This window comes from Prionailurus viverrinus, chromosome C2 (genome assembly GCF_022837055.1).
Source record: "Prionailurus viverrinus isolate Anna chromosome C2, UM_Priviv_1.0, whole genome shotgun sequence".
Taxonomy (NCBI): Eukaryota; Metazoa; Chordata; class Mammalia; order Carnivora; family Felidae; genus Prionailurus; species Prionailurus viverrinus.
In genome coordinates, this window is record NC_062569.1 from 101,404,885 (window position 1) to 101,432,719 (window position 27,835).

The following is a 27,835-nucleotide window of genomic DNA, read 5'->3' on the forward strand; positions in this document are numbered from 1 at the left end:
ATTCTGCTCTCATTTGCTTTACTTGAACCTTAGTATCTCTCCTACAAGATTACACACTACACCTCGTTAATGTTTCAAAGATTTCCTATAGTATCCAGTATGATGCTAGGTACACATTAGACAATCAACAAGGCTTATTAATAACATAGCTGTGTATCCAAAATTCATGTTTATTTTGTGTTAAGCAACATTCTAAGCACATTGCAGGTATATCTCATTCAATTCTGAAACAACTTTGTTGTGTAGGAAAAAGAATGTAACTTTGCCCAAGGAGAGGGCTGGTCTTTTTCCTTGGCCCTGGGAGGTGAGGTAATCTCTGGAACTCTTGGAATAGCTTGCCTGATATGAGCATCCTTATTTACCTGGGGACTTTGGGGCCACATCAAAAAAATCTAAGGATGAGATTTATGGTAATGGCTTTGAGTCATGTAGATATAGGCTTGACCTCAGAGGGGCTGGATACTGAGGTCAGCCATGTGGAGCCTCAGTACAGACTCTGGACCCCAAGGCTCAGGTGAGCTGCCCCGGCCAGCAGTACTTTGTGCATACTGTCGCCCGTCAATTCCAGGACAGTAGCGCTGTCCATAGCTCCAGGCGATGGGACAACAGAGGTTCCACATTTGGAACTGTGCCTTGTGCACCTCTTCACTTGGACAATTTTAACCAGTAGCTTTTAGCTGTAACAAACAGTAACTGTGAGTATAACAGTTTGCAGTGAGTTGTCAGTCCTTCTAGCAAATTATCTGGCAAAACTGAGGGTGATCTTGAAGACCCCCAAACTGGCAATTGATGTCAGAGTGAGGGCAGATTTATGGACTGTGTTTTCTCTAACCTTGTGCTTATGAAGTAGATACTGTAATTATTTCCATTTTACGGATGGGAAAATTAAGGGACAGAGAGATTACACTTTTCATTCAAGGTAATGTAACTAGTAATTAGGATTTGATCCTAAGTATGCTAAAACAGAACCCTTCTCAACTACTCTGAACTACTTCTTTACCCTGTTTCTCATGTGTATAAAAACTAAAAATAGAGATAAAAAATATTAAGAACAGACCTAAAAATGAACATGTCTTTAGATGATGAAAATGTTTAGGGCAGCTTTTATAGAAAGCATCTTGTGTTATGGATCAGGTATTTCATCTCTATGAATGTGGAAATGTGATATGAACAAATTGTAATTTTGCATGTTAAAGTAGGTCTGTTGGCCTGAGCTTAGAACATACCCATTTGCAAAGTTATATATAAGAAATGGGCCTTGTGGTTACGGGATATAGCAAAAGATTTGCTTAAAAAAAACAAAACAAAACAGAAAACCCTCACAGTCCTTGGAAATAGATTCATTGTCCCCTGCCTTTTCATTTTAATTACCTGTATGTGACCCAGGTCACAATCATTTGTCTGTGAGCTCACTGACTCCGCCAAGTAGATTCAACCACTTTTCTCGTTGTGCTCCCACGGACTTTTGTCCACACGTGATGAACCTGGGACACTGTGTGGCAGTTATCTCCATATCTGTCACTGCCATCTGACTGTGAGTTTTTCAGGGTGGGAGCATATCTTATCACACCCATACCCCTACAGTTCCTAAGTTTCTGGCATATAGTAGGCACCGAATAATACATGTATGTAGAATAAATGCAAGCATGATTGCTTGAATGGACAGATGAGAGAGTTGCCTAGGGCAGGTAAGCCTAGGGACTCTGATCCTTTCCCAAACTTCTCTTTGGTCCATCCATCCTCTTTAAACAGGCTGAGTTCACTGTCTACACCTCCTCACCCCCAGCACCTATATACCTTGTTCCATTTATCTCCATCTGTCCTAGCTTGAGTTATTTGGGTCAACGAGGAGGAATATGTCAGAAAACACACAGGACAAAAATAAACCAAAAAGGATGACTAAAGGAGGAGCTATAATAAAACACTGAATTGAACAATTTAAAAGGAAAAGTCCCAGAGAGTAGATTTCCTGCAACTTATGCCTGTGTAAAGTATCTTCTAATAACATCTCTAATAACATTTCTAATAACATGGGTCTCCCATGTCACACACCTGAATTAGGTCCTTGGGGAAAATACAGCATTTGTAGAGAATTTGACTCCATGCTGACAAGTGCAGAAAGGCTGAGGCATCTTTGGCCTTTACAGAATCAAGTCAACATGAGTCCAAGGCTCGAGATCAGGGGACCATTTAGCGGACTCCCAAACCACAGAATAACATCTTTAAACCTTGTTGGCCCAAAGGGATAAACTTTACCTATCCGATTGGATTATTTTCCTTAGGACATGTGGTAGAGTATTAATAATAACTGTCAATCTGCCTGGAAAATCTGAGAGAGCCATGTGGCCAATTTAATTTTTAATCAGGTGCCTACTGAATTCAGAATTATTCACGAGGCAACAAAGCAACTGGGTAAGGCAAAACACTGGAAAGCAGAGGATGCTGATCAACTTCTTTTTATGTGCTCAGAAGCCAAGAGGCATCCCACTGCCTGAGGACCAATATTAGCCCAGGAATCCAGAGAGCTACTCCTGGTCTACCCCTCCCTGGCTGGATGAGCTAGACAGTTGGAGTAAATCAGGGATTTTAGTGGTGTTTTTCAGACCTGGAATGTTGTCAAAAGAGGTATTTATATGTCAAACAAATACAAGCAGGGCTTGTTAAAGGTCTGCCCCAACAGTCCCCACTTCTGGCCTTGAGGAAGGAGTCCTGAGGGGCACCAAGCCTCACAGGGGCTCTGCGGGGCACCATGAGAATCCAACTGCCCTAGTTATTCTCTGAATTGGCCCCAACATCCTAGGGTTTATGTGAATCAAAGGGGTTTCAATTCCGTGTATGGGAGGCATTAAAAAAATTTTTTTTAATGTTTATTTACTTTTGAGAGAGAAACAGAGACAGAGTACGAGTGGGGAGGGGCAGAGAGAGAGGGAGACACAGAATCCAAACCAGGCTTCAGGCTCTGAGCTATCAGCAGAGCCCGACGCGGGGCTTGAACCCATGGACCAGGAGATCATGACCTGAGCCGAAGTCAGACGCTCAACTGACTGAGCCACCTGGGTGCCCAGCACCCAGTCCTCTACAGATGGATGGGTATCTATTTTCTTTTGAAAGACTCTTCCTCAGATAATCCAGTAGACTCTGATCCCCACCCCAAAGTAAGAGATTGTATAGGTAATTCATTAATCAGAAATTTTTTCTCTATTTTGCTAATTATCACTCTGCTTTGTATCTGAACAGATGGCATCATCATTGGTAGAGTAACACCTCACAAAGGGCACTTGATCATCCCCTGATAAGCCTTCTCAGTTCTAAGATAATCACATTCTCTTTAACAACTTTTCAGTTTTTAACACAAAAATAAGACTAATACAAATGTTCAGGGGAAAAGTAGAAAATGTTTAGGGTAGAAGAAAAACCTATATTAAACTAAATATTCTACTACAAAATTCTCCTGCTTTTATGAAGCCTTTAGTGTAACCCTAGATATGAGTGTGTGGCATAAATGGGATGTGATGACGTGGTCAAGTTACTAAAGCTTCCATTTCACAGCTGGTTTTTGCTGGAGTGCACAGAGCTAACCTCGACTTCCGCCCCCAAACTGCCACTATAGTTGAAGAAATCATTAAACGAGACATGATAGAATTCATGCAGAATGAGTGAATGCTAGATGAGCTTCCGAGGGTTGCTTACTTGGGACTAGAAGTTCAGGACAGAGTTCCTGAACAAAGTAAAATTATATATATATGATTTTACATATATATATTACTTATATATATATATATATTACTTATATATATATACACACATACATACATATATACAAGGCACTAATTTCGAACTCAAATCATCTTATATTAGATATAATAGTAGCTGTGGGTGAGGGTAGAGGGTTGGGCAAATTGTGAAAAGTAAGATTGAGCTCTGCAATAATTTCCACTGGGTGCTGTCTATGCCCTTCTCCCAATTCTGGTAAGTCCCAGAGGTACCTCGACCTCAGCATGCCCCAAACTAAGCACACCTGCTTCCCTCCACCACCTGTAACTTGCTCCTTCTTCTCTGCCCCTATTTTCACCCTCCAATGAATTGCCAAGTCCTATGGATACTTGCTCCAGTATATCTCCAGTGTCTCCCCTTTTCCTTCATGCACACTGTCCCTGTCCTCAGGCCCACATCTCCCCCCGCTTGGATGGCCTCATCAACAACCTCACTCCCAACTCTAATACATTTCGTGGACTGCAGCCAGAACGGTCTTTCCAAAACATGAAGCTGACCTTGTCATTCACCTTCTTAACATGCCTTATTAGACCTCCCTGTGTCTTGCCGCCTTATTCCTTGCTCCTCTCCTCCTTGCAAATGACAGTACAACTAGTGTGAACGATTCTGGTGTGTTTAGTGGGTCACTTTCGTAGAGGTCTTCGTCCATATTGCTTCCTCTCCTAGAACACTTCTCCTTGCTTCTCTTATCCTGGGGGCTAATTTCTGTGCATCCTTCCAACTGAAGTTTATTCAACACTTCCTCTAGGAGGCCTCCCTAGACTCCCAAGTCTCGGTAAATGCTTGTTATATGCTCTCTTCAGCAGTAACTTCTACTTCCCTAATCATTCTACATAGTATATCATAGTATATCAGTATATTGTGTTAGAACTACTTGAGGTTTTGTTTTGTTTTGTTTTTTAGGAAAGCAGTGACTCATCACATCCAGTATAACCGCTCGATTAAATGTCCATTTCTCCAACTAGAGTGTAAGCTCTTTGTAGGCAGGAGCAGCGTGTAATGATCATCACTGAACCGCTAGTGTCTAGGAGGGGGCCTGGCATGTGAGAGGAAATCGATATGTATGTACTAAATAGAATGAAAGAAATAAGTTTCCCATATTATCCCTCAGCATTCCTAATAACTGATGTGTCACTTTGTTTCTATTCATCCGTATGAGATTATTTGAGGGCTTTTCATCCATTCCTGACCAAGTCTTTCAATGGCTGCTGTTTGCCCTGGGATAATGTTTCAGGTTTAATCTAGCATGGCACACCAGGCTCATTAGCCTACTTTCCCCGCCTCGTCTCTGTTCCTTTGTTTAAATGAAATCTATGTTCTGACCACACCAGACTCCTTGGGTTTCCTCAAGGTCACGCTAATCTCTCGCTCCACAGTACCTCTGCATTGTGACAATCTTCCCTCTACCTGTAACACCTGGCTATTCACTACTTGCTCTTTGATTCCACAAAGGTCATCCCTTGAAAGCCCAACTGACTGGGCTTCCTGCCTCCTACCAGCGACGGAAGTGGGAACCGGCTTTCTGAGTGTTACAGCACCCCACTCATTCTTCTCCCTAGGGTTTGAATTTTGACTTTCTTCTAAGATCATAATTTCATGAAGAGAAGGGAGAAGAATCTTCTGCTGTCCATATTCACCTCATCTAACACAGCACCTGGCACAAAAGGTGCTCAACGAATATCCTTTGAGTACATGATTTTCCTTGAAATGAATACATTTTTTCAAATGTAGGTAATGAAAACCAAAATTAAGCACCTGCAATTATTTTTAGCCAAATTGACACAATGTGCTCACATATTTCTTATGAAGATCCATATGGGCACCTCTTATCAGGTCAATGACCTGAACTCCAACCCAGGGACGAAGGAGGGCTACTGTCTTCACCTTTATCTCTGGCATTTTTTCATCCAGTTTCAATTATACTTTATAAGAATATTGCTTCCAACAAAGAAGCCTTCAAATCATACATCTTCATAAAATATTCATCTCAATCTGACAGAGTCTAAGAACTGTTCAGTTCCACCATTACTGCAGACTGCTGTGCACCCCAAGACGTTAGCTTTACAGGGTACAAATGCTTCCTACTTCTGTCTTTATTTTGATCTTGTCAGGTCTGTACAGAGGAAAAAATTACTGACAGAACGTTCTCTGGAAAAAAATAATACCTTATAGCCAATAGTTCTAGGATAATTGGAAATTCAAAAACAACAACAACAACACCTGTCATTCTCTTAGAAAATTCCAGCTGCTTAGTAGAAGATGCATCCAAGGAAGACTGGCTGACCCTTCATGGTTATCACAACCTATATCTCCCCCTTAGAGCAATGCAAGGCCTCTGGGGCCAAACCCATTTCATCTTGGAGCTACCAGAGGCCTACTAATGTAATCCTCCACCAGCTGATTGATCCTTCTGGGCACTCAGCAATAGAATCCAAATTCCCATAGCTGAGAGAAGGTGAAGGGCCCTCGCTGCTCAACCAGGTACAGAGCTACTCAAACCCACCCAGCCAGTTCGGTTCTCCATGTGTGTTCAAATCCTTTCCCTCCCTCCCTCCTTTCCTCCTCCCTCCCTCCCTCCATCTCTCCTCTCTCTCTCTCTCTCTCTCTCTCTCTCTCTCTCTCGCTCTCTCTCTCTCTCTCTCACACACACACACACACACACACACACACACACACACGCACACACACACACACACACCTACTACAATGTCTATAAATAATCCCTCCTCTGAAGACCTGGTTTGAAACTCTAATTAGGGTTACTCAGCATTTGTAAAGAGGTCCAATCTTTTCCCAAAGGCAAAGCATCTCACTAACATTCCTTCCAGTGTGCCTGAACTTAGAAGTTCTTAGGGGCCTGGGAGAGACTGGAGCCAACCTGTCCCACAGAGATGGGGGCAGTGGGTGGCGGGGGTGGTGGTGGTGGCCAGATCAGCTCATGTGATAGAAGCCGATTCTCAGCTTCAGAAGCAAATCTGAAACAGCAGCCTGTAGTTGAAGGCCGTGGGCTCCTAGGATTTGAGAGGTCAGTAGGAATGTTTTGCAGGATCTTTATCAAGGGAAAACAGTAAGAGGCATGAGAATTTGGGCTCTTCTGACGGTGAGGCCAAGGTCAGAGCTCAGTGTGCCTGCACTGGGCAATGGGTGGTGGTGTGTGTGTTTGGAGATGGTGAGGTTATTCTGATGGCTGCGGAGAGAGTTATAAAGTATGTAAAAAGACCTATTCAAAGGAAAGCATTCTGTAACATCCCTACGCCGGAGCTGGGAGCACAATGACTAGGCAAGGAGGGCCAGTGATGGGGAAATGAGAAGAGCAGAAGAGGAGTTCCCAGTGTGGTCCTGTCAAAGAGAGTTGTGTCTTTTCCAAAGTCTTTGGATGGCTGCAGATGACAAAGTTGGACAGCTGAATGTGGGATGACAGGACACAGTAAGTAGCTGAAGAGGAGTTTCTGGCTCTCTTGGTCAGCCCTCATCCTGCAACTTACAGCTCCTTTGGTACTCACATCCGGGGCAACCCTCCAGGTACCCTTCCCTTAATTCTAAGTCCCTTGAGGGGATGACCAGGTTATCCTGATCTGATCAGACAGGGAACACTGAGCCACATGGCTTAATTGGAAGGTCGGCTCCTTAACTAGACTGCAAATTACTTTAGGGTATGGATTGATCTTATACTTTTTCTTGGTTGTCCATTCCAGGTGCAGGTTTTTTTTTTTTTTTTTAATTTTTTTTTTCAACGTTTATTTATTTTTGGGACATAGAGAGACAGAGCATGAATGGGGGAGGGGCAGAGAGAGAGGGAGACACAGAATTGGAAACAGGCTCCAGGCTCCGAGCCATCAGCCCAGAGCCTGATGCGGGGCTCGAACTCACGGACCGCGAGATCGTGACCTGGCTGAAGTCGGACGCTTAACCGACTGCGCCACCCAGGCGCCCCCAGGTGCAGGTTTTTAATAAAGGACCATCATAATTAATTTTCTGAAGACACATTATTTTGTGACAGAAACTATCCTAAGCGTGCTACATGAATGAATTTATTTAATTGTCATACTAACTAAATGAGGTAGTGCCATTATTATCTTTGTTTTACAGAGAAGAAAACTGTAGCACAGAGAGGTTAAGTAACTTGCCCAAGGTCACAAAGTCATGAGGGACAGAGTTGGGGTTCAAATCCAGACAGAGTGGCTCTAGCATTAATGCTCTAAACCAATCCATGGTTCTGCTTCTTACAGACACGTGTGATTCTTGAATTTCTCGTGGCTTTTGTGTGATTGGGGGGCAAGGGTGGGGAAATCTAAGGATGTGATGAGCTTTCTTAGAATTAGAAGAAACAGCTACTGATAAGAACACCAAAGTCATAGCCTCTTTTTATTACTCACCATTACCACCCAGAGGAAAAAAAATGAAAACCAACTAAAACTATTCTCACTTAAGAGTCCATTTTGGTCCCATTAGATTGTTTTGCTTGATTGGGTCAATCCTGGTAAACTCAGCTTGGTCCTTGGTTTTCCACAGCCTCAAATCCTGTAGGAGGATGGGTTTCTTTCTAGGGCCAACTCATGGTTCATGCTACCCTCAAAGCAGAGCCAACCTAAACTTCTTGTACCACAGTGTATGTTATGCTGTTTTGGGTCTCCAAATCTCTGTTAGATGCACCAGACCTAATCCAACTTCCCAAAGCAGGATTTGAGTAATGATCCTGCCCCTGTAATAATGTTGTCTACATGTCATGTGTGTGGGATGTGAGAAGAGCTAAAGAAATCACCAGGTGGCCAAAGGCAGAGCTGCATGGGACATGGGACAAGGATAGAATTCCAGAAAGGTAAAGAAGGGGATGATCGTCAGTAAGATGAGAACGGAGAAGGGTCTGGGAATTGGAGAGCACTGAGGAGCATCTGAGCAAGGGCTGACACTGGAAAGGGAGAGGCCAGGTCAGTGGAAGAAAGGTGAAGAGGGGAATGAGAAATGAGAGCAGACTGAGGCTGAGGCCAGACAGGTAACACGAGAAGCTGAAATTTGACAAGGGAAGAAAGGAGGCAGAGAGGATGCCGGGAGAAAGAATTGTTCCTAGGACAGAAGTTACATCAGAATTCTGCATCTGACCCTCCTGACCATTTTGCTCTACCTCAGAATTTTCATTTTTTTACATTTATTTATTTATTTATTTATTTGAGAGACAGAGAGAGACAGAGCACAAGTGGGGGAGGGGCAGAGAGAGAAGGAGACACAATCCGAAGCAGGCTCCAGGCTCTGAGCTATCAGCATGGAGCCCGACTCGGGGCTTGAACTCACAAACCGTGAAATCATGACCTGAGATGAAGTTGGATGCTTAACCCACTGAGCCACCCCGGTGCCCCCAGAATTTTCATTTCTAACGGGGCTCAGTGATGAGCCTATCGAGAGCTATGGGAACATTATGCAGAAGTAACAAGAAATGGTCAGAAAACATTCAGGTTGCTTCATATGGTTTTTTCACCACGTAAGCCTCACTGACCTATTCAGTTTAGCTCTGATCACAATGGAACAGGACGGTGGCTGTGAGCAAGCCACTCTCCAGCATCCTTACTCCCCAGTTCCATGCATTCCATTATTCACTCATCATCAATGACCAAGATACCTCCCTGTACTAGGAGCTTGGATTATAAAGAGAAATCAGTCATACTCTCCGTGTGCGAGTTGTTCATAGACGATGTGGAAGACGGATAGCTAAAAATAATAATGTGATTAGAAGTGCGAGGAGACAGGTACTAACAAAGCATTACTGGGAGGCAAGAAAGTCAGTCCTTCAACCACTTCCCGTATATACCCCCATCCCTTACCTTAATTGGCTCATTTCACCAGGAAAGTCCCCTTCCAACCCAGATCTCCTAGCCACATCCCTTGAAATTTTGACCATTCTTCAAATCTCAGGTTAAATGCCATTTTTTTCAACAAAGCAGTTCCTCATCTGAAAAGTAGGGACTAATGGGAATTAATCTTTCTATTCCATGTGCCTCTATAACACCTTCTTTATATCTCTGTTTTAATATTTACCCCAATCATTTTTCATTATGTACAGTAATATATGTATATAAAGCTACATCGTAAGCTCCTTTACACTAGGGTTGATGCCTGATTCATCTTTGGGTCTTCCCCCAGGCCTGAGCACGGAAGTTTCTTAAAATGTACTCAGGGTCAGCTTATCTAGAGCCACTAATCTACAGTCCCTTTTAGGATGCTAAAGTGAGAGGGCCTTGCTTCATTTTGGCAATTGTGAGTACTTGTTTGCACATGCCAAAATCATCTCTTGTTTTAAAGAGGCCTAAAAGAAATGGCTTTTAGACCTAACATAAGTCATTCTTCCCATCTCTTTTCTCATTTAGGTAAACAACAGGTATTAAAAAAAAACAAAACCTCCAATTAATCAAAATATTTTTAATTTGGAAAAGACTCTATATTTAATTTAACCCAATGTCTTAATTACAAATGAGGAAACTAAGTCCCGAGCAATTCAGATACTTCTTCAGTATCAAACAGCCACAATCAACAATATCAAATTTCTTAAGTTCAAGGCTCTCTCCAATAGACTAAAGAGTTTACCTTCAATAAAAAGAAGGGGGAAAGCATGGTTTAAAAGAGAAGAAATACACTAAAATACAAAAAAAGAGTTCATTTAAAAGCTATGCAAATTACAGAAAAATTTTTCCTACCAGTCCATTTGTCCAAAAAGAATATCATGCTCTCATTAACATCAGTGAAAATATATGTAGATTGTGAAGCCTAATTTAAAAATCTGATTTTTGCAATTTCCAGATCCTTTACCCTTGGGGTCTCCAGTCATTCTAAACACTTGGCAATGAGATTCATTCTGAGGTTCTTGTCCGGTATATTTCAATATATTTGGGTGATGTTGGCCATTAACAGGTGTCCTTAACAGTTGTGTAAGTAAAATAATACATCAAGGCTTTGTTGAGAGGTGCACATTCACACATGTTCTCTCCCATCACGACTTAGGCAAATGCAGCCGATGCACTTGAATCTAACAGTTTACTCGATTCCAGTTCTGTTATTGCCTTTTCTCTGACCTTTCCCAGGTCACTGCTGTCCCACCCCCATCCTGACAGATTTGACACAATCTACAGACATCCCACATCGTCGGTCAGACACAGGAGCACACGCCCACATACATACCACACAAAATAGATTTAAGCAATACATTTGAATTTGAAACTTACTGGGTTTTAGTTTTAAACAGGGATACTTCTGTACCTATATATATATATATATATATATACACACACACACACACTCACACATATATCATATAAAATACATATATACATATGAAATTATAAACATGAAAATATATATTACTCATATATATGATATTTATACAAATATGAGTGTCTATCTCTTCCCAGTGATACATAATCACTCAGATAAAGGCCACCTGATTTTAAAAATTATTTCATTGCTGCAGAGGACAGTCTGTGAAAACTGGTTTTTAGCTAGAGACTACCACCCCCTCCCCCAATACACACACACACACAGCTGCTCTGCCCTTTCCAAGGCCCCCCTCGGAGGCACAGGGATAGTGCATGGGTTTGGAGCCAGCTAGATAGGGGCTTGAATGTTAGTACTGTTATTCACTATTTGTGTGATCTTAAAAAAAATTAACCTCTCTGGACAAGAACATTCTTATTTCCAAAATGAGGATGTTAGTACCTATCTTGGAGGTGTAAAGATCTGAGGCAATGTTTGCCAGTGGGTGCTGCAGGTTAGTGCTTAGTAAATAATAACTATTACGATGAAGGTGATTATGGAGGGGAAGAGGGTGAGGGCAGATGGGGGAGGAAGATGATGAATACCACTTCCTGAATGCCTTCTGTATTTCAGAATTTCTCAGCAAGCCTTGGCAGAGCTTGACTGCTAGCCATTAGCTAGGGGATATTAAGCTTGAGGTAGGGGAAAGAAAAGCGGTGGGGAGGGGGCAGGGCTGGGTGGGGGTGGGTCCATAAATGGCTAGCACTTAATATGTGATTTTCCTGTGTTGGACTTATGCAGACATATACTCAAGCCCCTTCCACTGCTGGGAAAAGGGCATTCACAGAAGTGAATTCAGCATGTTGGGGAGTCAGAGGACTCAAGGTCATTTTTCCTTTCTCTCTCTCTCTCGCTCTTTTTTTTCCCCCTGCATAGAAGGACCAGACTTCACAAAGCAGGGTGAACAAATCCTGTGTCTTCCATGGTGGCTAATCATAGCATTTCCAGTTACAGCATCAGGCTCTGGCTGTTTTGCCCCCCTCCCCTGGTAATTCTAGTAATTCTAGAGAGATACCCTGTAGATTGCAGAACAAATGCCCAGCTCCCTTCTGGAGTCACGGTGTCAGAGTGCAAGGCCACAGGCAGAGCTGCTGCTGTGCTTTGAGCCGTCCAAAGTACAACAGGAAGGAGGAAGCTCCAACCTACCCCGGACATGCCCAGAATGACAGAGCCATTTAGGGCCTGCCTAAGATGCCATGCTGTTTGCAAACACATACTACCTGCCACACCATCTGACCAAACAATTCCACCGGAAAGCCCGAAGACAAATGACTAATGTTAAAAGAAGCCTGTGCATCATCTCAGTGATGACTCCACAGGCGTCAATTAAACACGGAAAAGACCTGTTCAGGAGCATGACCATCAGGCATTTCCCAAGGAGCTATAGTCAATGGCTGATAAAACACAAGTGATCATAACCATAAAGAGATTTAGCAGCCCTCTCTTTGCTCAAAAGCAACAAGAGCCCACAGGGACAATGAACCTGGAAGACCTCCAAAAGAAGAGGCAAGTAAGGAAAAGGCTGCATCTGAAGCCAGCCCCGCTCTTCCTCATGCATAGAAAGCAAAGATCTGGGTTGCATGAGGTCATCTTTTCAGCCACTAAAAAATCAGACTGCTCCCAGGGATGCCTGGGAGTTTGTCTGGTAGTCTAGGGGTGAACATCAACTGTTATGTCTCCAGGTGGGAGAAACATTGGCAGTAGTCCCTCCCCTGCCCCTAGGGGTACTTTTCAAGTTGAGGCAGCTGGAACTTTGTCCAGCACAGCAGACCAGGATCACTGTAGGCCACACGTCCTTCCCTAGAAACCATGCTTTAACCAGCCTTTGAGTGGAAGGAAGAGGACACATTTAATAAATTTAATGAGAGTGATGCCAAGGCATAAAACCCCCAGGCGAGAAACAGTGGCTGGAGCAGAAGTGCTTTTCGAGGCTTTAGTTCTAGATCAGTCAGGCAGACACCTGTATATATAGAGAGAAATCTTCAAACACCAGCTCATCACACCTAATGACTGCCTGTGACCTCTGATGAGCATTTGTATTCTCTAATTCTGGCTTTTCCAACAGCAAAAACATGTGTCTTTATACTCAGTCCTGGTTCTGAACCTGTTCTCTAATGCTAATCTTTGTTTACTTCGTTTCTTTGTTTGTTTGTTTTTCGTATATGCAAGGTCAGATGAATGAGACACGAAATACTTTTCAGTTTTGATTTTGATCCAGATCGAAAATTGTTAATGGCTCTTTATTCATTACTCTTGAGCTCTCCTTTTTTCTTTAAGTGATTCAGGTAAATGCACCCCTCATGTGGCCTGGTTCCAACATTAAGAATGTAACATTCTTAGAATGAGGCTATCAAGTAAAAACAAAACCAAACAAAACCAAAAGACCCAAACAAACAAATCAACAAAAAATGGTGTTCCATTCTTCTGAGTCTCTTTTGCCAATGATGCAGTGTACTTAAATCTGTTTATGGCAGCTGCTTCAGTGTTAAGTTTTTGGTTGGAAATAAAAAGAGGTTTGGTAAGGTCACTGACAATTATTTTCTCAGCGCAACAGAAAAGCAACCCAATCCATTAATGACACTAAAATGGCAGAAGCAAACACAGTGGGAACAAGTAGGAATAGAAGAGTACCTGGGATTGCCAGATTGGAAAGGGGGACGTTGTGGAGGTGAGGGGGGAGCGAGGCCATCCAGTCGGCATTGCAGACCTCCGATGATGTCTTTGTCCCGGTGGGGTTGGGGGAGCAGATGGTCCCCATCCTGAGTTTCCTCCTTACCTTCCTAACTGCTAGCATCCCTCTTTGTCAGTCAACAAACTGCCCGGTGCCACTCACTCCGTGATCATCATGGTCCAGACTTTAGACATTCCAGGGCCACCTTTGTCACGCCAGTCTTGCCAAAGGGCCTTCTGCCTGGGAGACTGGGCAAATAGATGGTTCCCTACCCCCCACACCCACCCCCCAGCACCCGCAGTCCCCACCCTCTCTGGCCCAGCCACTGTTCCACTCCCTTAATCTGCTCAGACCTGGCTCCGTTAAACTTCTTACGTTCCCCTCTGGAACCGGGGTTAGGTAGGCCCCTAGAGATAAATCTTACAGAAACTGAACGTCCGACGAGCAGCCACGCCCGGAGCCACTCACACGACAGGTGCCCACACGGCACACAGAGAAGCCGGTGGGTCTACACACACGTGAGCGCCCGGCCGCAACATCACGAGCCAGATTTACCCCGCTAGTGTGTCACTGGCCTGGCACCGAAGCTGGGCCTGCCTACTACTCCTCCCCCGGCTTCTCAGCACACACTCCCCCTGCCCTGTGGCTTCCCGAAGGCGCTCAGAAGTGTAACCGGCGGCACCCGGACTCCCTGCAGCCCCGCCCCGCACTGCCGGGCAGATTTGCCGGGCTACGCGGCCCGTGATTGGCCGCTGGCGGAGCGCGCTCCGATTGGCTGGCGCCCTCCCGGGCTGCCCCTCCGAGCGCTCCCACCCTTCCGCGGCCGGGTCCCCTCCCTCCGCTACTCCTGCCTCAGTGAAGCTAGGCAGGCGCCGCTGCGGGGACTGCAGGCAGGGAAACTTGCTGGCCTGGGCTGGTCAGACCTCAGACAGGTCTTACCTCCGGCCTTCCACGCAGCCAGCACTCAGATGTTGAACACGACCACAAATGTCTCTTTCCTTCCTTCTTTCCCCTAGACACACACACGCTGACAATTACATAGAACGTATTACACTTTCCATAAACCACAGAGGCAGCAGACATACGGGAAGTAAAGAGGCTGAGAAAACGTGCAATATCTCATACTTGGATGACAAAGTCAAGGATGGTTTGTTTCAACCGTTACATAATGAAGATTCACTTGCCCCTTTTCCCCATTTTACGGAGGAGGGGATCCTGATAACTTACATTTGTATTATTTTGTTATTTGAAACCTTCTTGCAAATTTTTTCTTCCATTTGCTCTTCACACTACCCACATAAGGCAGGGAGGGTTGCTGGGGCATTCAGGGAGCAGTTCCTATGTCGGCACTAGTTGGAAATCGTATTTTGGAATGAAATCCTCAAGCCCAGAGGCTTTGTAGGCACACAAACCCATTTCCATGCTTTCTGCAATATTCCCTATTCCTTCAAATGGTACTTTTTCATGGTGGTAAACTATAGGGTCTCTAATGACTTGAGAACATTGGACATTGATAATCACAGAAACATCTTGGCAAACTGGCAAATTAAGAAAAATCTGGAACTTGATAGTGAGGCCCTGGAAGGCTTCAGGTCAGGCAGCTCCTGGCTGACTCAGGAGGGGCTTATATGAAAGGCAAATAGCAAGCTTTGCTGAGGGAAAACTGGAGGCTGACATTTAATCACCGAATGACCCCCCTCTCCCCAACCCCACAGCAGCAATGCCTGCGCCCCAGCCGCATTTCAGTACATAGAACTCTTGCTGCCTATGACTCCCTTTTGACATCTTACTAAAAGTTCCTCTTCTAGGCTATTTTTAACATTCATTGAAGCCTGTTTTTTCCGCGCTCTGAGCTGCATGGTATTACAGAAAGTTTTTTTCCCCCTTAGAGGAGTATCCCTTGTTTAATAAAAAGAAAGTGTACACTATTTATCATGTATCTTCTGATATTTAAAGGGCACTTCAATATAGCGCTCTTTTTTCAAGTACACCACAGGATATTGAGAATATGTTGTCTGTTTGAGTCCACATTTTTTTTTTTTTCTCAGAGAAAAATCACTCTGTAAAGGACGAGCACAACATTTACTTTTGAAATGTCACCTTTCTGGGCTTTCCTTGAGCTTCAAACCTTTTAAAAAGAATTTCTAAACACAAAACTTTATGAAACTGGCCAAGGCAAGCAAAATGTGTGCTTTAAGCTCTATTGTGGAATGTCCATTTCAATGTCTTTTCTTCCCCTTGAGTTTTGAGCTCTTCGAGGAAGGAGTGAGCATATTAAAAAAGCGTGAAACTTTAGACTTAGAGACAGCACTGTGAAAATTCAAACACCAGAGAAGTGGAGTCACTGAAGACGAGAAGGTTTGCACCTCTATGAAATTGGCAGCTTTTTTGATCACAACTACTTGATTTGGACAAGAAAACAGCTCCAAAGAAGGCAACACTCTCTTCGTATGTTTTTCATATATTCTTGAGTCAGTCCTGGGAGAGATCTTGCAGATGAAATCACGGTATTTGTACTTGGTGTCCAGCGGGTGCTGTTTGTTAGAAGGAGGCAGAAGCTTGGGGGTTCTCTGCAGTGTCTTAGAGGGGTGATTTTCACACATTAAGGTGTAAATCTATCATATTCTGATTGCACTGTTCTGAGATGGGCACAGATTCTGCATTCCTAAGTGTGTGGCTGTGCTGGTTCAGACCACACTCGTAGGTAGAAAAAGCCTTAGAATACAGGCTCATGTTTGATAGGTGGGAACGTGTATTGCTTTTGTTCTTTCTTTTCCAAGGTTTTATAATATTTTTACATCGCTTTTGTAATTTAAAAACCTTGCGTGAAGAATCTCAGCTGAGAATCTGTAAGTATAAGATAATGATTTTTCTTTCATGTAATGTAATGGAAACCAAATTATCAGTGGGATTTTTTATACTATGCCAGAGATATTTAGGGGAAAATATATATATTTTTAAATTTACATTCAAATTAGATAACACACAGTGTAGTCTTGGCTTCAGGAGTAGAACCCAGTGACTCATCGCTTACATATAACACCCAGTGCTCATCCCAGCCAGTGCCCTCCTTAATGCCCATCACCCATTTAGCCCATCCCACTACCCACCTCCCCTCTAGCAACCCTCACTTGGTTCTCTGTATGTATTTATTTTTTATTTTTTAAAAAAAAAATTTTTTTTTCAACGTTTATTTTATTTTTGGGACAGAGAGAGACAGAGCATGAACGGGGGAGAGGCAGAGAGAGAGAGGGAGACACAGAATCGGAAACAGGCTCCAGGCTCCGAGCCATCAGCCCAGAGCCTGACGCGGGGCTCGAACTCACGGACCGCGAGATCGTGACCTGGCTGAAGTCGGACGCTTAACCTACTGCGCCACCCAGGCGCCCCGGTTCTCTGTATTTAGGAGTCTCCTATGGTTTGCCTTCCTCCGTTTTTTATCTTATTTTTCCTTCCCTTCCCCGATGTTCATCTGGTTTCTCAAATCCCACATATGAGTGAAATCATATATTTGTTTCTCTCTGACTGACTTCTCTTGCTTAGCATAGCACCCTCTAGTTCCATCCACGTTGTTGCAAACGGCAAGATTTCATTCTTTTTCATCGTCGAGTAGTATTCCATTATATAAATACACCACCTGTTCTTTATCCATTCATCAGTCGATGGAAATTTGGGCTCTGGGAAAATAATTTTAAAATAAAAGTAATGTTTGGGATTTAGTCAATATATTATAAAAGTTACTAAGGGAATGGAGGACCAAACTAATGGAAGGACTGGGATAATTTTCATGGAATGGAGTGCTTATCATGTACAAATATTTCTGCTAGGTGCTAGGAATGGAGGAAAAGTTAAGTGAAATTTGGCATCTGAGGAATCTCAGCTAATACAGAATTCAGGAGAAAAGGGAGTGAAATATGTGAATTACACATTGTGATATGGCGTGAAGGGGTGATAGAGATGCGTAGAGGATGACAAATACAATTTGATGACTGGGGGTAGGGAGGGCCAAGGGATGCATTATCAGAGGAGGCATTCAAATCCAGACTGGAATTCTGAAAAAAGTTTCTGCAAGTGGAAAATGGGTGGAGGGTTTTGGAGTGAGAAAGGGATGTGCTGATGAGAAACCATGAGCAGCAAAGCTATGACGGTGAATGGCAGAGAAAGAAAAATGGAAAATCCCCTACAGTGGTAGTACATGGAACAAGTGGGAAATAGGACTCATTCATTCTCACTGAACTTTCACAAGAGCCCAGTGAGTTAACTATCACTATCCTCATTTTACCAAGGACAACTAAAGCTTAGAAAGTAAGTAATTCTGCCTACGATCTCATAGCTAGTTAGTGGCAGAGTTGTGACACCAAGTCTCTCAATCACTATGCCAGTGGCTTCCCATTCTATGTTACCTATTAGTGTTTTAAATCTGGTAAAGATTGCTTACGACCAAAGTATATTAAAGAGTGTGAACCTTTCCCCGCCCCCGCCCCATAGACAAAAGAGGCCATTGCAGATTTTTGAGAAGGGGAGTAAAATGACTCACATTGTACTTTAGGAAGATAAGTCAGTATAATGAAGAACAGATGGAGAAACACAGTCTTTCAAGTAAATCATTGGAATCAGTCATCTAAGCAAGAAAAAAGTGGGAAAGCATGCAGAAACTCTGGCACACAGAGAGGAAATGCATAGACTTTCTTAAGGACGGTGCTTGCCTCTCATCCCCACTTCTCATCTCCAAAGATGTAGAATTCTAGAGCCCGAGTGGACAGGCTGACTAGCTCTGAAAGAATTTTTTATCACTTGCAAGTCTCATTAAATTGTTCATCCACTTTTGTTACCTACTACCAAATCTGTCTCTATATCTACAAACTTCGTTTTCTTTTCTGGACATTTTGTCTATTACTTGATCAAGGACCCCACTGAATTCCTGAAGAGGTGACTGCAGGCTTTGCCCTCTTTTGGAGGCTACATTCTATTTTGAAAGTGTCTAACAGGGTTCGTGTTCTTTGGAATCATGTCTTAAATGAGCAGTGAGGGTCCCAGAGCAAACACCCAAAAGGCTTGCCATTTGGCCATGTGTGATTGGCAGGGCCAGAGAGCCTGGATTTTATGTGATTGAAGGCACTCTAAAAATCACAGGGGGAATATGTTGACTTAATGACAGTGTGGCTGGGGCTGTCTCTGGCCTCCAAATCCAAGACCCAATCTTACCTTCCAGTCTGTGTGCTAGACGGGAAAGGAACAGACCCCAAAGAGAATCACAATCTAGGAATGCTTTTAGTCCAGTGGCATTGCCAAGAGGTGAGTGAGGTTACAGGATGTTTTGAGTTCCATGGTGGTGTCTCCTTTACATTTTTTTTTTTTTGTCCTGCCAGGAGGTGTGGGGAGGGTGAAGGACTGACATGAGGAGGCAGTTAACTGATATATGGGATGTAGGCTGCTTTGTTTTGTGTCTCACATCAGCAGAGCTTATCCCTAGTCATTCCAGACCTTCTTTACCCAATTCAAGCCGAAACACTGTGCAACAAGGATCAGAGTAGGATGAACAAATGTCACCAACATGGGTGGTGCTGAGGACATGATGAACAGCAGCAGCAATTACCTCCAGGAAGAGTGACATCATTGTTGCAACTCGAGACATTCAGGAGCCTGCAAGGAAAGGGCGGGAACCAAGAACATCGCCTTATGAACACATAGGGTGCATCACAGACTTTTCTGACATCACGGGTGCAATCGGAAGATGGGGGTCCGGTTATTTTGTTGATTAGGCTGGAGCCAGACACCATGTCATTGTGACCCATGCCCTGCTGATACCCAGCTGAGTGTCTTTGAGGAACTGGGAAAGAGGGCAGCAGAAGCTGAAACAGGAAGTGTTGGTGTGTGGTATCACGTCCCGTCCACCAGGAATTTATGGCCACGACTGGGATTCTGTCAATGAGAGTGAATAGTGGTAGTAGCCGGCCATAAGATTGTTTCTCCCAGGTTTGAACGCTTAGTGCTCAGGAAGATCCTGAGAGCCTCTGCGTCTTTTATATTTAGTGGACATCCAGTTTTGGGTTTTTTTTTTTTTGTTTTTTTTTTTGTTTTTTTTTTTTAGTATACTTCAAGGAAAATTTCCTTTAGCAACAACACTTGCTATAATACATTTGAGAGGCGCTAATAACCAGTGATGATTTTAAAATTCATTTAATATCCATTTATTCCTTCCACACACCACATTCCTGCATCCTTTTCTGCTTGCCTTTTTCAGCCCTTCCTTACCTCCCAAAAAGGTAATTGAGAGAAAATAAAGGCCTCAAAACCTAGTTAACTAGTGGCAAAATGCCTGATTTAATATGTTATGGAGCCACCTTCTGGTACTAAAGGCACACTTCATGCACACGGTAAATTTCCTTTCAGTTTCAATTACCCTAAAACGGATGCCCATTACCAGCACCACCAGTAAGACCAAGGGGAACTTATGCAAAAGTACGGATTCCTACGTTACACCCCTCCTAACGCTTTTAAATTAAATGCCCTGGGGGTGGCCCCTTTTTTCCTGCCCTTTAAAAAGCTCCCAGAAGGACTTTAATGTCCCAAATGCTTTATTTATATCAAGACTTTGAGATGTCAATTTCTCTGTCAAAAAAGTTAGACTAGGACGGGGCGCCTGGGTGGCTCAGTTGGTTGAGCGTCTGACTTCGGCTCAGGTCATGATCTCTCGGTCTGTGAGTTCGAGCCCCACATCAGGCTCTGTGCTGACAACTCAGAGCCTGGAGCTGCTTTGGATTCTGTGTCTCTCTCTCTGGCCCTCCCCTGCTCATACTTTGTCTCTCTCTGTCTCAAAAATAAATAAACATTAAAAAAAAAAGACTAGGACGAATGGAAAAGTAACCAATTCTTACCCATGTTGTGTGTAGACGTATGCAATTAGAGAAGCATGTTTTGGCAGAAATGCTTGATCTTGGTTTAAGTGGCCAGGAACACCAACTGCTGTCCTTATTTATCCCACCTCAAGGTTCCTGGCATTGTGAATGACATCAACTATTAGGAGAGCTTGTGTGTACTACTGTAAACTAGTAAACACTTGACCTTCAGTCACAGTTAGAATGGTTTTTATACCTTTGTTATTCACTTAGCAAATTTGATCTTAAAGAGGAATGCATTCTTTCTAATGACCTGACTCTGTATTTGGGGTTGCAGACATTAGTTGGAAATTACATGATGACACATTATCTGTGGAGTAAATATCAGAGCAATTAAGAACAGATATTATCATTCTCTCCCAACTTTAATATTAAAATTACAAGTTTGAGGGGTGCCCAGGCAGCTCAATGGATTAAGTGTTTGTTGATTTTGGCTCAGGTCATGATCTCTCGTGTTGTGAGACTGAGACCCATGTCGAGCTCTGTGCTGACAGAGCGGAGCCTACTTGAGATTCTCTCTCTCTCTCTCTCTCTCTCTCTCCCCTCCTCCCCCCTCTCTCTACCACTCCTGCCTCTCAAAATAAATAAAAAACATTAAAAGAAAACAAAATTACAAGTTTGAGAAATCTACTTTGACTAACAATTTTTTTTAAAAAACATGGTATATAAATTTTAGTACAAATAAAAATAATGAGTCTTTAGTGTTTTTCCCTTATCCACGCTCTCTGAATAGTAGGTTATAGTCAAGACTTTAGTATGTTTCTTGGCTGTTTGACGATTTGGTATCAAAGGATTCTGATTTGCTTAATTTTCTGCAGGTAACTCCCCAACCCAGGCACACATCTTGCTTCATGGCAGAAGTTGTAGTCTGTCTTAACAATCTATTGGTCCCCACAGCTTCTGCTTCCTTTTAGTAGCAACAGTAAAAAAGAAAGTAAAGTTTATCCCACACATCTTTCTGTTCAGCCAAGTATAAAAATGAATGTTCTAGCAGTCAGCGTTAGGCAACAGAATGAAATAAGGGAAGTTATGAGTCCCTGCAATTGGAAACATCCAAGCCAAGTTTGGCAACAAGAAGATAGTAATGTGTTAGAAGGGGTTGAAGCATTTGATATATTAGACTAGATGAGTTTTTTTGGTCTCTTGAACCATATTTTGTTCCTCCACCCGTTCCAGCTGCAAATACTTTTTTACCTTTTCAGAATTAAGCTCTTCCTTTCTCTCTTCTCTATTACCTTTCCTCACTTTGACTTCTTTGCTAGAACTGGGTCTAGTGGAATATTTTATATGTAAATATGTACCTGATATCCTAAAACCATGCTGCTATCCCCCAAATCTTGAGATGTGCTTTTGGGAGTTCCTTTTTATTATTATTATTATTATTATTTTGAGAGAGAGAGAGAGAGCAAGACTGGGGCAGAAGGAGAGGGAGAGAAAGAATCCCAAACAGGCTCCTCACTGTCCACACAGGGCCCAATGCGGGGCTCACACCCATGAATTGCAAGATCATGACCTGAGCCGAACTCAGACACTTAATGGACTGAGTCACCTAGGCTCCCCTTGGGAGTTTTCTAATAGAGATTTTATATCAGTCACACACTCTTACCTGTGAGACAGCTCAAAATGTTCTCTAGCCCCTCCTCACATTTGGTACCCAGGATGAGATGCTCAGACCTCAGGAAGCCAGCCTCAGAAAACACTTTTAAAAGTTCTCAGAATGAGGGGTATGAATGACCTGGATGGGGGTCGCCTTTTTGGGCTTCCAACAGCTTCACAGTGACAGGACTGGTGCGTGTGCAGTCCTAGGGCAGAACTTCTCAACCTTTCCACCAAGCATGAAGAAGAGGATGTGCACACTGCCCAGAGCCCCATTTGGCAAGCACTGATCATGACATTTCTTTCAAGTTGCATAGTTTGTTTTTTATGAATCCATTCAAATTTTGTTATATCTATACATGTATATTGTATCTATACATGTATGATGTTCTAGATGTGCTAAGTTTATCCTGTGGCTTGGAGCCCTTCTTGGCACGTATTCATATTGATGAGCATTCATGTCCCCTCATATGAAAATTTCAGGTCTGAGAGAAAGTCACCAAGAATCCAGATATACACAGTAAAGTTCTCTTGGTTCATTCTCCAACCTGGTTCAGCAAAGTACAAGACTATGGGTGGATTTGAGGCCAAAGCTTGAAACAGTGTCCATTTTCTAAACCTTAGGCAACGTGGGGCAACAGCAGATTGAAAACCCAGGATATGGGCCAAATTTTTCTTGCCATCAGAGACATAACAGCCTCCTTAAAGAGAGGAGAGGATCAAAGGTCTCCTTTCTACGGCTGAACTCTCTGCTCTTGACTTGATTAGGGAAGACTCTCACCTGTAGAAATTCCATGGCTATCCTTTGACCCACTGAGATCTGTTCTTGCTCTCAAAGTTTCAGACCATGGTTCCTCACCTGGCTAACTGGTGTTCTTTTTTATCTTCCCAGCTTTATTGAAACATAACTGACACATACCAATGTGTACGGTTAAGGTGTATGATATAATGATTTGTTACGTGTGTACTGGGTAATGTTTACCATAATAAGGTTAGTTAACACACCTTTCACCTTGCTTAGTTGCATTTTTGATGTTGCTAATGTGAGAACATTTAAAATCTATTCTTTCAGCAACTCGTAGGTATAAAATACAGTATTGTCAACTGTGGTCACCATGCTGTTTGTTAGGTCCCTAGAACTTGTTACAGACAGGAAGTTTGTAACGTTTGACCAACATCTCCCCATTTCCCATCACCCCTCGTGGTGTTCATGTGTACTTATTTTAGTCTTCACTGGTTCCCAGGATCTGGCCTTTCCTCCGCACATGGGGATACATGACTGATTCTATCAAACTGAGCGAAACTTTGACCCAGAGTCCCGTTCAATCTAAGGTATCACTGCCAAACACCCAGATTGAGGCCCTGGTCTGGCTGACGTGCCCCAAGAAAATTCTGAAGAACATAGATGTCAAGTGGATGTATTCATCTGTGACACAGAGTAAGTAAAAACAAAAAATCTCAGCTCACCATGTTGAGTCCTGTTTCAGCTAAATTCTCTGTTCCACAAGGCATTTTTCTCTCTCCTAGTCACCCATTCGCTGTCCCCTGTCATTCATTCAGACAGTACTTGAGTGCTAACCTGTCCCAGTCCTTGCCCTCAATCTGAGGGTGCTAAGTTGTACAAAACGACTCAACACTCTTAAGGACATTCGAGAGGAGTTCATGGCTGGCATTTCCTTACCTAAAAATTTTCATTTATTTATTAAAAAAATTTTTAAGTTTATTTATTTATTTATTTATTTATAGAGAGAGACAGAGAGAACGAGTAGGGGAGCAAGAGAGACAGAGAGAGGCAGAGAGAGAGGGAATCCCAAGCAGGCCCTGCACTGTCAGCATGAAGCCCGATACGGGGCTCAAACTCATGAACCGTGAGATCATGACCTGAGCCGAAACCAAGAGTCCGATGCTTAACCGACTGAGCCACCTGGCGCCCCTTGAAAACTTTCATTTAAACATTGCACTAAATACAGTAAAAGCAGCAAACTAAAAAGTTTGGTCTCAGTAAAACAGAGAGTATCTTCAAATGAAGTGTTTATTGAACAAATATGTATCAAACTGTTTATCGAAAATTTGGGGGTGATGGACGAAGTAATCTAGGAAGAGAAGGGAAGGGATTGAGGGGCCTTCTATTCCTAGCTTCTGCTTGGGGAAGCCTACATCTGCCACTGCCCTGAGTGAGGGATCTGTTTCCATAGTTTCTACCAGGGTGACAACAAAAACTGCTCCCCTCGAGGGTTTTAGGAAGAACTGAAGCCTCTCTCTCGGGTGAAGTCTGGAGGGACACGGCTTAGTCTCCTTTGATATGAAATGGTTTAATGGTAAGAGGAAAAGCTTGCCCTGGAGTTCTGGGAAAATCAAAGGGCTCTATTCATTTCCTTAAGAAAGAAAAATTGATTGAAGTTTTGGTGGATCCCAGCCAGTACCTAAGGCAGAATGAGACCCAGAAATGAAATAAAAACAGCCAACTTGCATGATCAATCCTCATGTATTTTCTCCTGAAATTTCAGATGAAATAACTCCCCGAGAATAGTCAAGCAAAAGTTCCTCGACCTAAAAGATCTTTGTGTCTTATCATATCATCTAAGGGCTGCAAAGTCTGATAAGACAGGCTGGTTTTGAGTAAAATTAAGCATTATTTATTAGGTCTTACTTAAGCACTTTAAAAAAAAATTTCTATTTGGAAATAATTTCAAACATTAAAAAAGACTGCAAAAATAAAAACAAACAAAAAAAAAAAACCCAGGCATTCCTTTCACTTAGAATCCTCTATTGTTAATATCTTTACCATCTGCTTTTCTCTCTGTATGTATATGCGCATGCATGAATGTATATGCGTGTATTACATACGCATGCACACACATCCATTTGAGAGTACGTTATATACATACTCATACATCTATATGTATACATATATATACATACATGGCCATCTACCCCTAAATACTTCAGTGTGTATTTCCTGAGAATAAGAATATTCTCTTACATAACCACAGCAGAGTTGTCCATACCTTCCTCTAGTCTTCTGCCCATAGTCCAATTTTGTCAGCTGATCTGACAAATGTCAGATCTGAATTGTCAGATTTTCTCCGTAGCTTTTCTTCCCCTCCAGTAAAGGATCCAGTCTGAGGTTAGATATTGCAATGAATCGGCATGTCCTTTTATGTCCTTTAATCTGGAATATTTTCGAGAGCCTTTCTTCATCTTTTAGACATCTCCTGTTTTGTATTTATTTGATGTTAGTGATTGGATTCAGTTTATTTGTTCTCTGCTTTAATACTGCATAGGTGATATTGTGTCCTAGGGTATCACATCTGGAGGAGCGCTATGTTCATCTACTCCTCACTGGTGATGTTCATTTTGATCACTTGGTCAAGTTGTCATTTAACTTCTCCACTACATAATTACTGTTTCTTTTCCCTCTCTTGTAACTAATAAGCATCCTTCTGGCAAATCCTTAGAGACCATGTAAATACAGTAATTGTCATCAAAACTTCCTCCTTGATTTAGCAGTTGTTGATGAATCTACCCTGATCCCGTCTTTACTGTGATTCCACCCCCACCCCCCACCCTTGCCTTTTCTCTTTCTCTCTGTTTCTCTTTGCCTATATACCAATCATCTATTACTGGTAAGGACTCATAAGTTTCAGCTTTTTTTTTCAGTGGTTTCCAATTCATCAGTATACTTAATTGTATCAGTATTCAAATTATCCTAGATTTAGCCAATAGGAGACCCTTCAAGCTAACTCTTACATCCCTTGGGTATACCCCAGTGTTTTTTGGAATAAGTTCTTTTTTTCTGACATAACAAAATACTCCATATCATACTATATCTTCTTTGCCCTCAATCAGACACTGCTTTGAACAGTTCTGATTCCTAGGGCGCCTGGGTGGCTCAGTCGGTTAAGCTTTTGATTTCAGCTCAGGTCATGATCTCGAGGTTCGTTCCTGAGTTTGAGCCCCGTGTCGGACTCTATGTTGACAGCTCGGAGCCTGGAGCTTGCTTTGGATTCTGTGTCTCCCTCTCTCTCTGTTCCTCCCCCACTCGCTCTCTGTCTCTCTCTCTCTCAAAAATAAATAAACATTAAAGAATTAAAAAAAATTTTCTGATTCCTTTCAGCAGGAAATTATGTTACTGAGCAGAATTTGAGTGCCAGGTGTGCTCATTGCTACTAGAATATCTTGCTCATTGGTCCTTTCAAAAGACATACCTGGTGGGGCACCTGGGTGGCTCAGTCGGTTAAGCGGCCGACTTCGGCTCAGGTCATGATCTCACGGTTCATGAGTTCGATCCCCGCATCAGGCTCTGTGCTGACAGCTCAGAGCCTGGAGCCTGTTTCAGATTCTGTGTCTCCCTCTCTCTAACCCTCCCCTGTTCATGCTCTGTCTCTCCCTGTCTCAAAAATAAATGAAACGTTAAAAAAAAATTAAAAAAAAAGACATATCTGGGAAAGATAGCCATGTCTATATACTTAAAACACAACACATGAACACATATACAATCAAAATTAACACCACCAATGAAGGATGGTTGGACATCATATTATATAAATTATACATTTATAATTTTTCTTTCTTATGGACAGGTAACATATTATACAGTCTTTTCACATTGCTTTTTCTTCTTAATACTATCTCCTGGAAATCACTCTATACCAGTTAATGGAGATTTTCTTCTTTCTTCTTTTGACAGCTGTACAGTTCTCCATTTTGTGTATTTACTATAGTGTAATCAACCAATCTCCTATGTTTGGACATTTAGATAGTTTTCAATTCTTGGCAGTTACAAATAATGCCACCAAGAATAACTTTGTGCATATGAAATTTGATACTGTTGGAAGTAGAGCTTCAGGGTAAATTCCTGAAGAGAAATTGCTAAGTCAGAGAATAACTTCCTATATAATTTTGCTAGATATTGTCAAATTCCTCTCCATAGTGGTTGTACCATTTGGCATTCCTTTCAACAACATGTGAGGGTAGCCGTTTCTCCACAGCCTTGATAAGAGAGCATGCTGTCAAACACTTGAAATTCTTCATGAATGAATGGGGAAGAAATGGTGTCTTCATGAAGTTTTAATTTGCATTTCTTTTAATATCAAGGACTGAATTTTTTCAAGTGTCTAAGTTATTTTTACAAAATATTGACAATAGCCAAATTATGGAAAGAGCCCAAATGTCCATTGACTGATGAATGGATAAAGAAGATGTGGTATATAGATACCGTGGAGGGTTACTCAGTTACTCAGTGATCAAAAGAATCAAATCTTGCCATTTGCAACAATGTAGATGGAACTAGAATGTATTGTGCTAAGCTGAATAAGTCAGAGAAAGAGAAATATCATATGATTGCCTCATATGTGGAATTTAAGAAACAAAACAGATGAACATAGGGGAAGGGAAGGAAAAATAAGATAAAATCAGAGAGAGAAGCAAACCATAAGAGACTCTTAAATACAGAGAACAAACGGAGGGCTGATGGAGGGGAGGTGGGTGGGGGGATGGGTTAATTGGGTGATGGGCATTAAGGAGGGCACTTGTTGGGATAAGCACTGGGTGTTATATGTATGTTATGAATCACTGGGTTCTACTGAAACGAGTA

At 42.5% G+C, this 27,835-nt stretch overlaps 1 protein-coding gene across 3 annotated transcripts in view; it reads right to left on the minus strand.

The window, feature by feature from the left end:
• Positions 1 to 14,378, minus strand: part of PLCXD2 (phosphatidylinositol specific phospholipase C X domain containing 2) — a 51,027-nt gene extending 36,649 nt beyond the window's left edge. For 2 of the 3 annotated variants that reach the window (XR_007155833.1, XM_047876128.1), the window contains exon 1: positions 13,705 to 13,999. Coding sequence is in view for 2 of the 3 variants with exons in the window: in XM_047876128.1 (XP_047732084.1) it covers positions 13,705 to 13,867 (163 nt within the window). In the remaining variant the exon portion in view is untranslated. Of the gene's footprint in view, positions 1 to 13,704; positions 14,000 to 14,168 lie in introns of those variants that run through there. The other variant, XM_047876129.1, reaches the window with a different exon arrangement.
• Between the last annotated feature and the right edge of the window lie 13,457 nt (positions 14,379 to 27,835).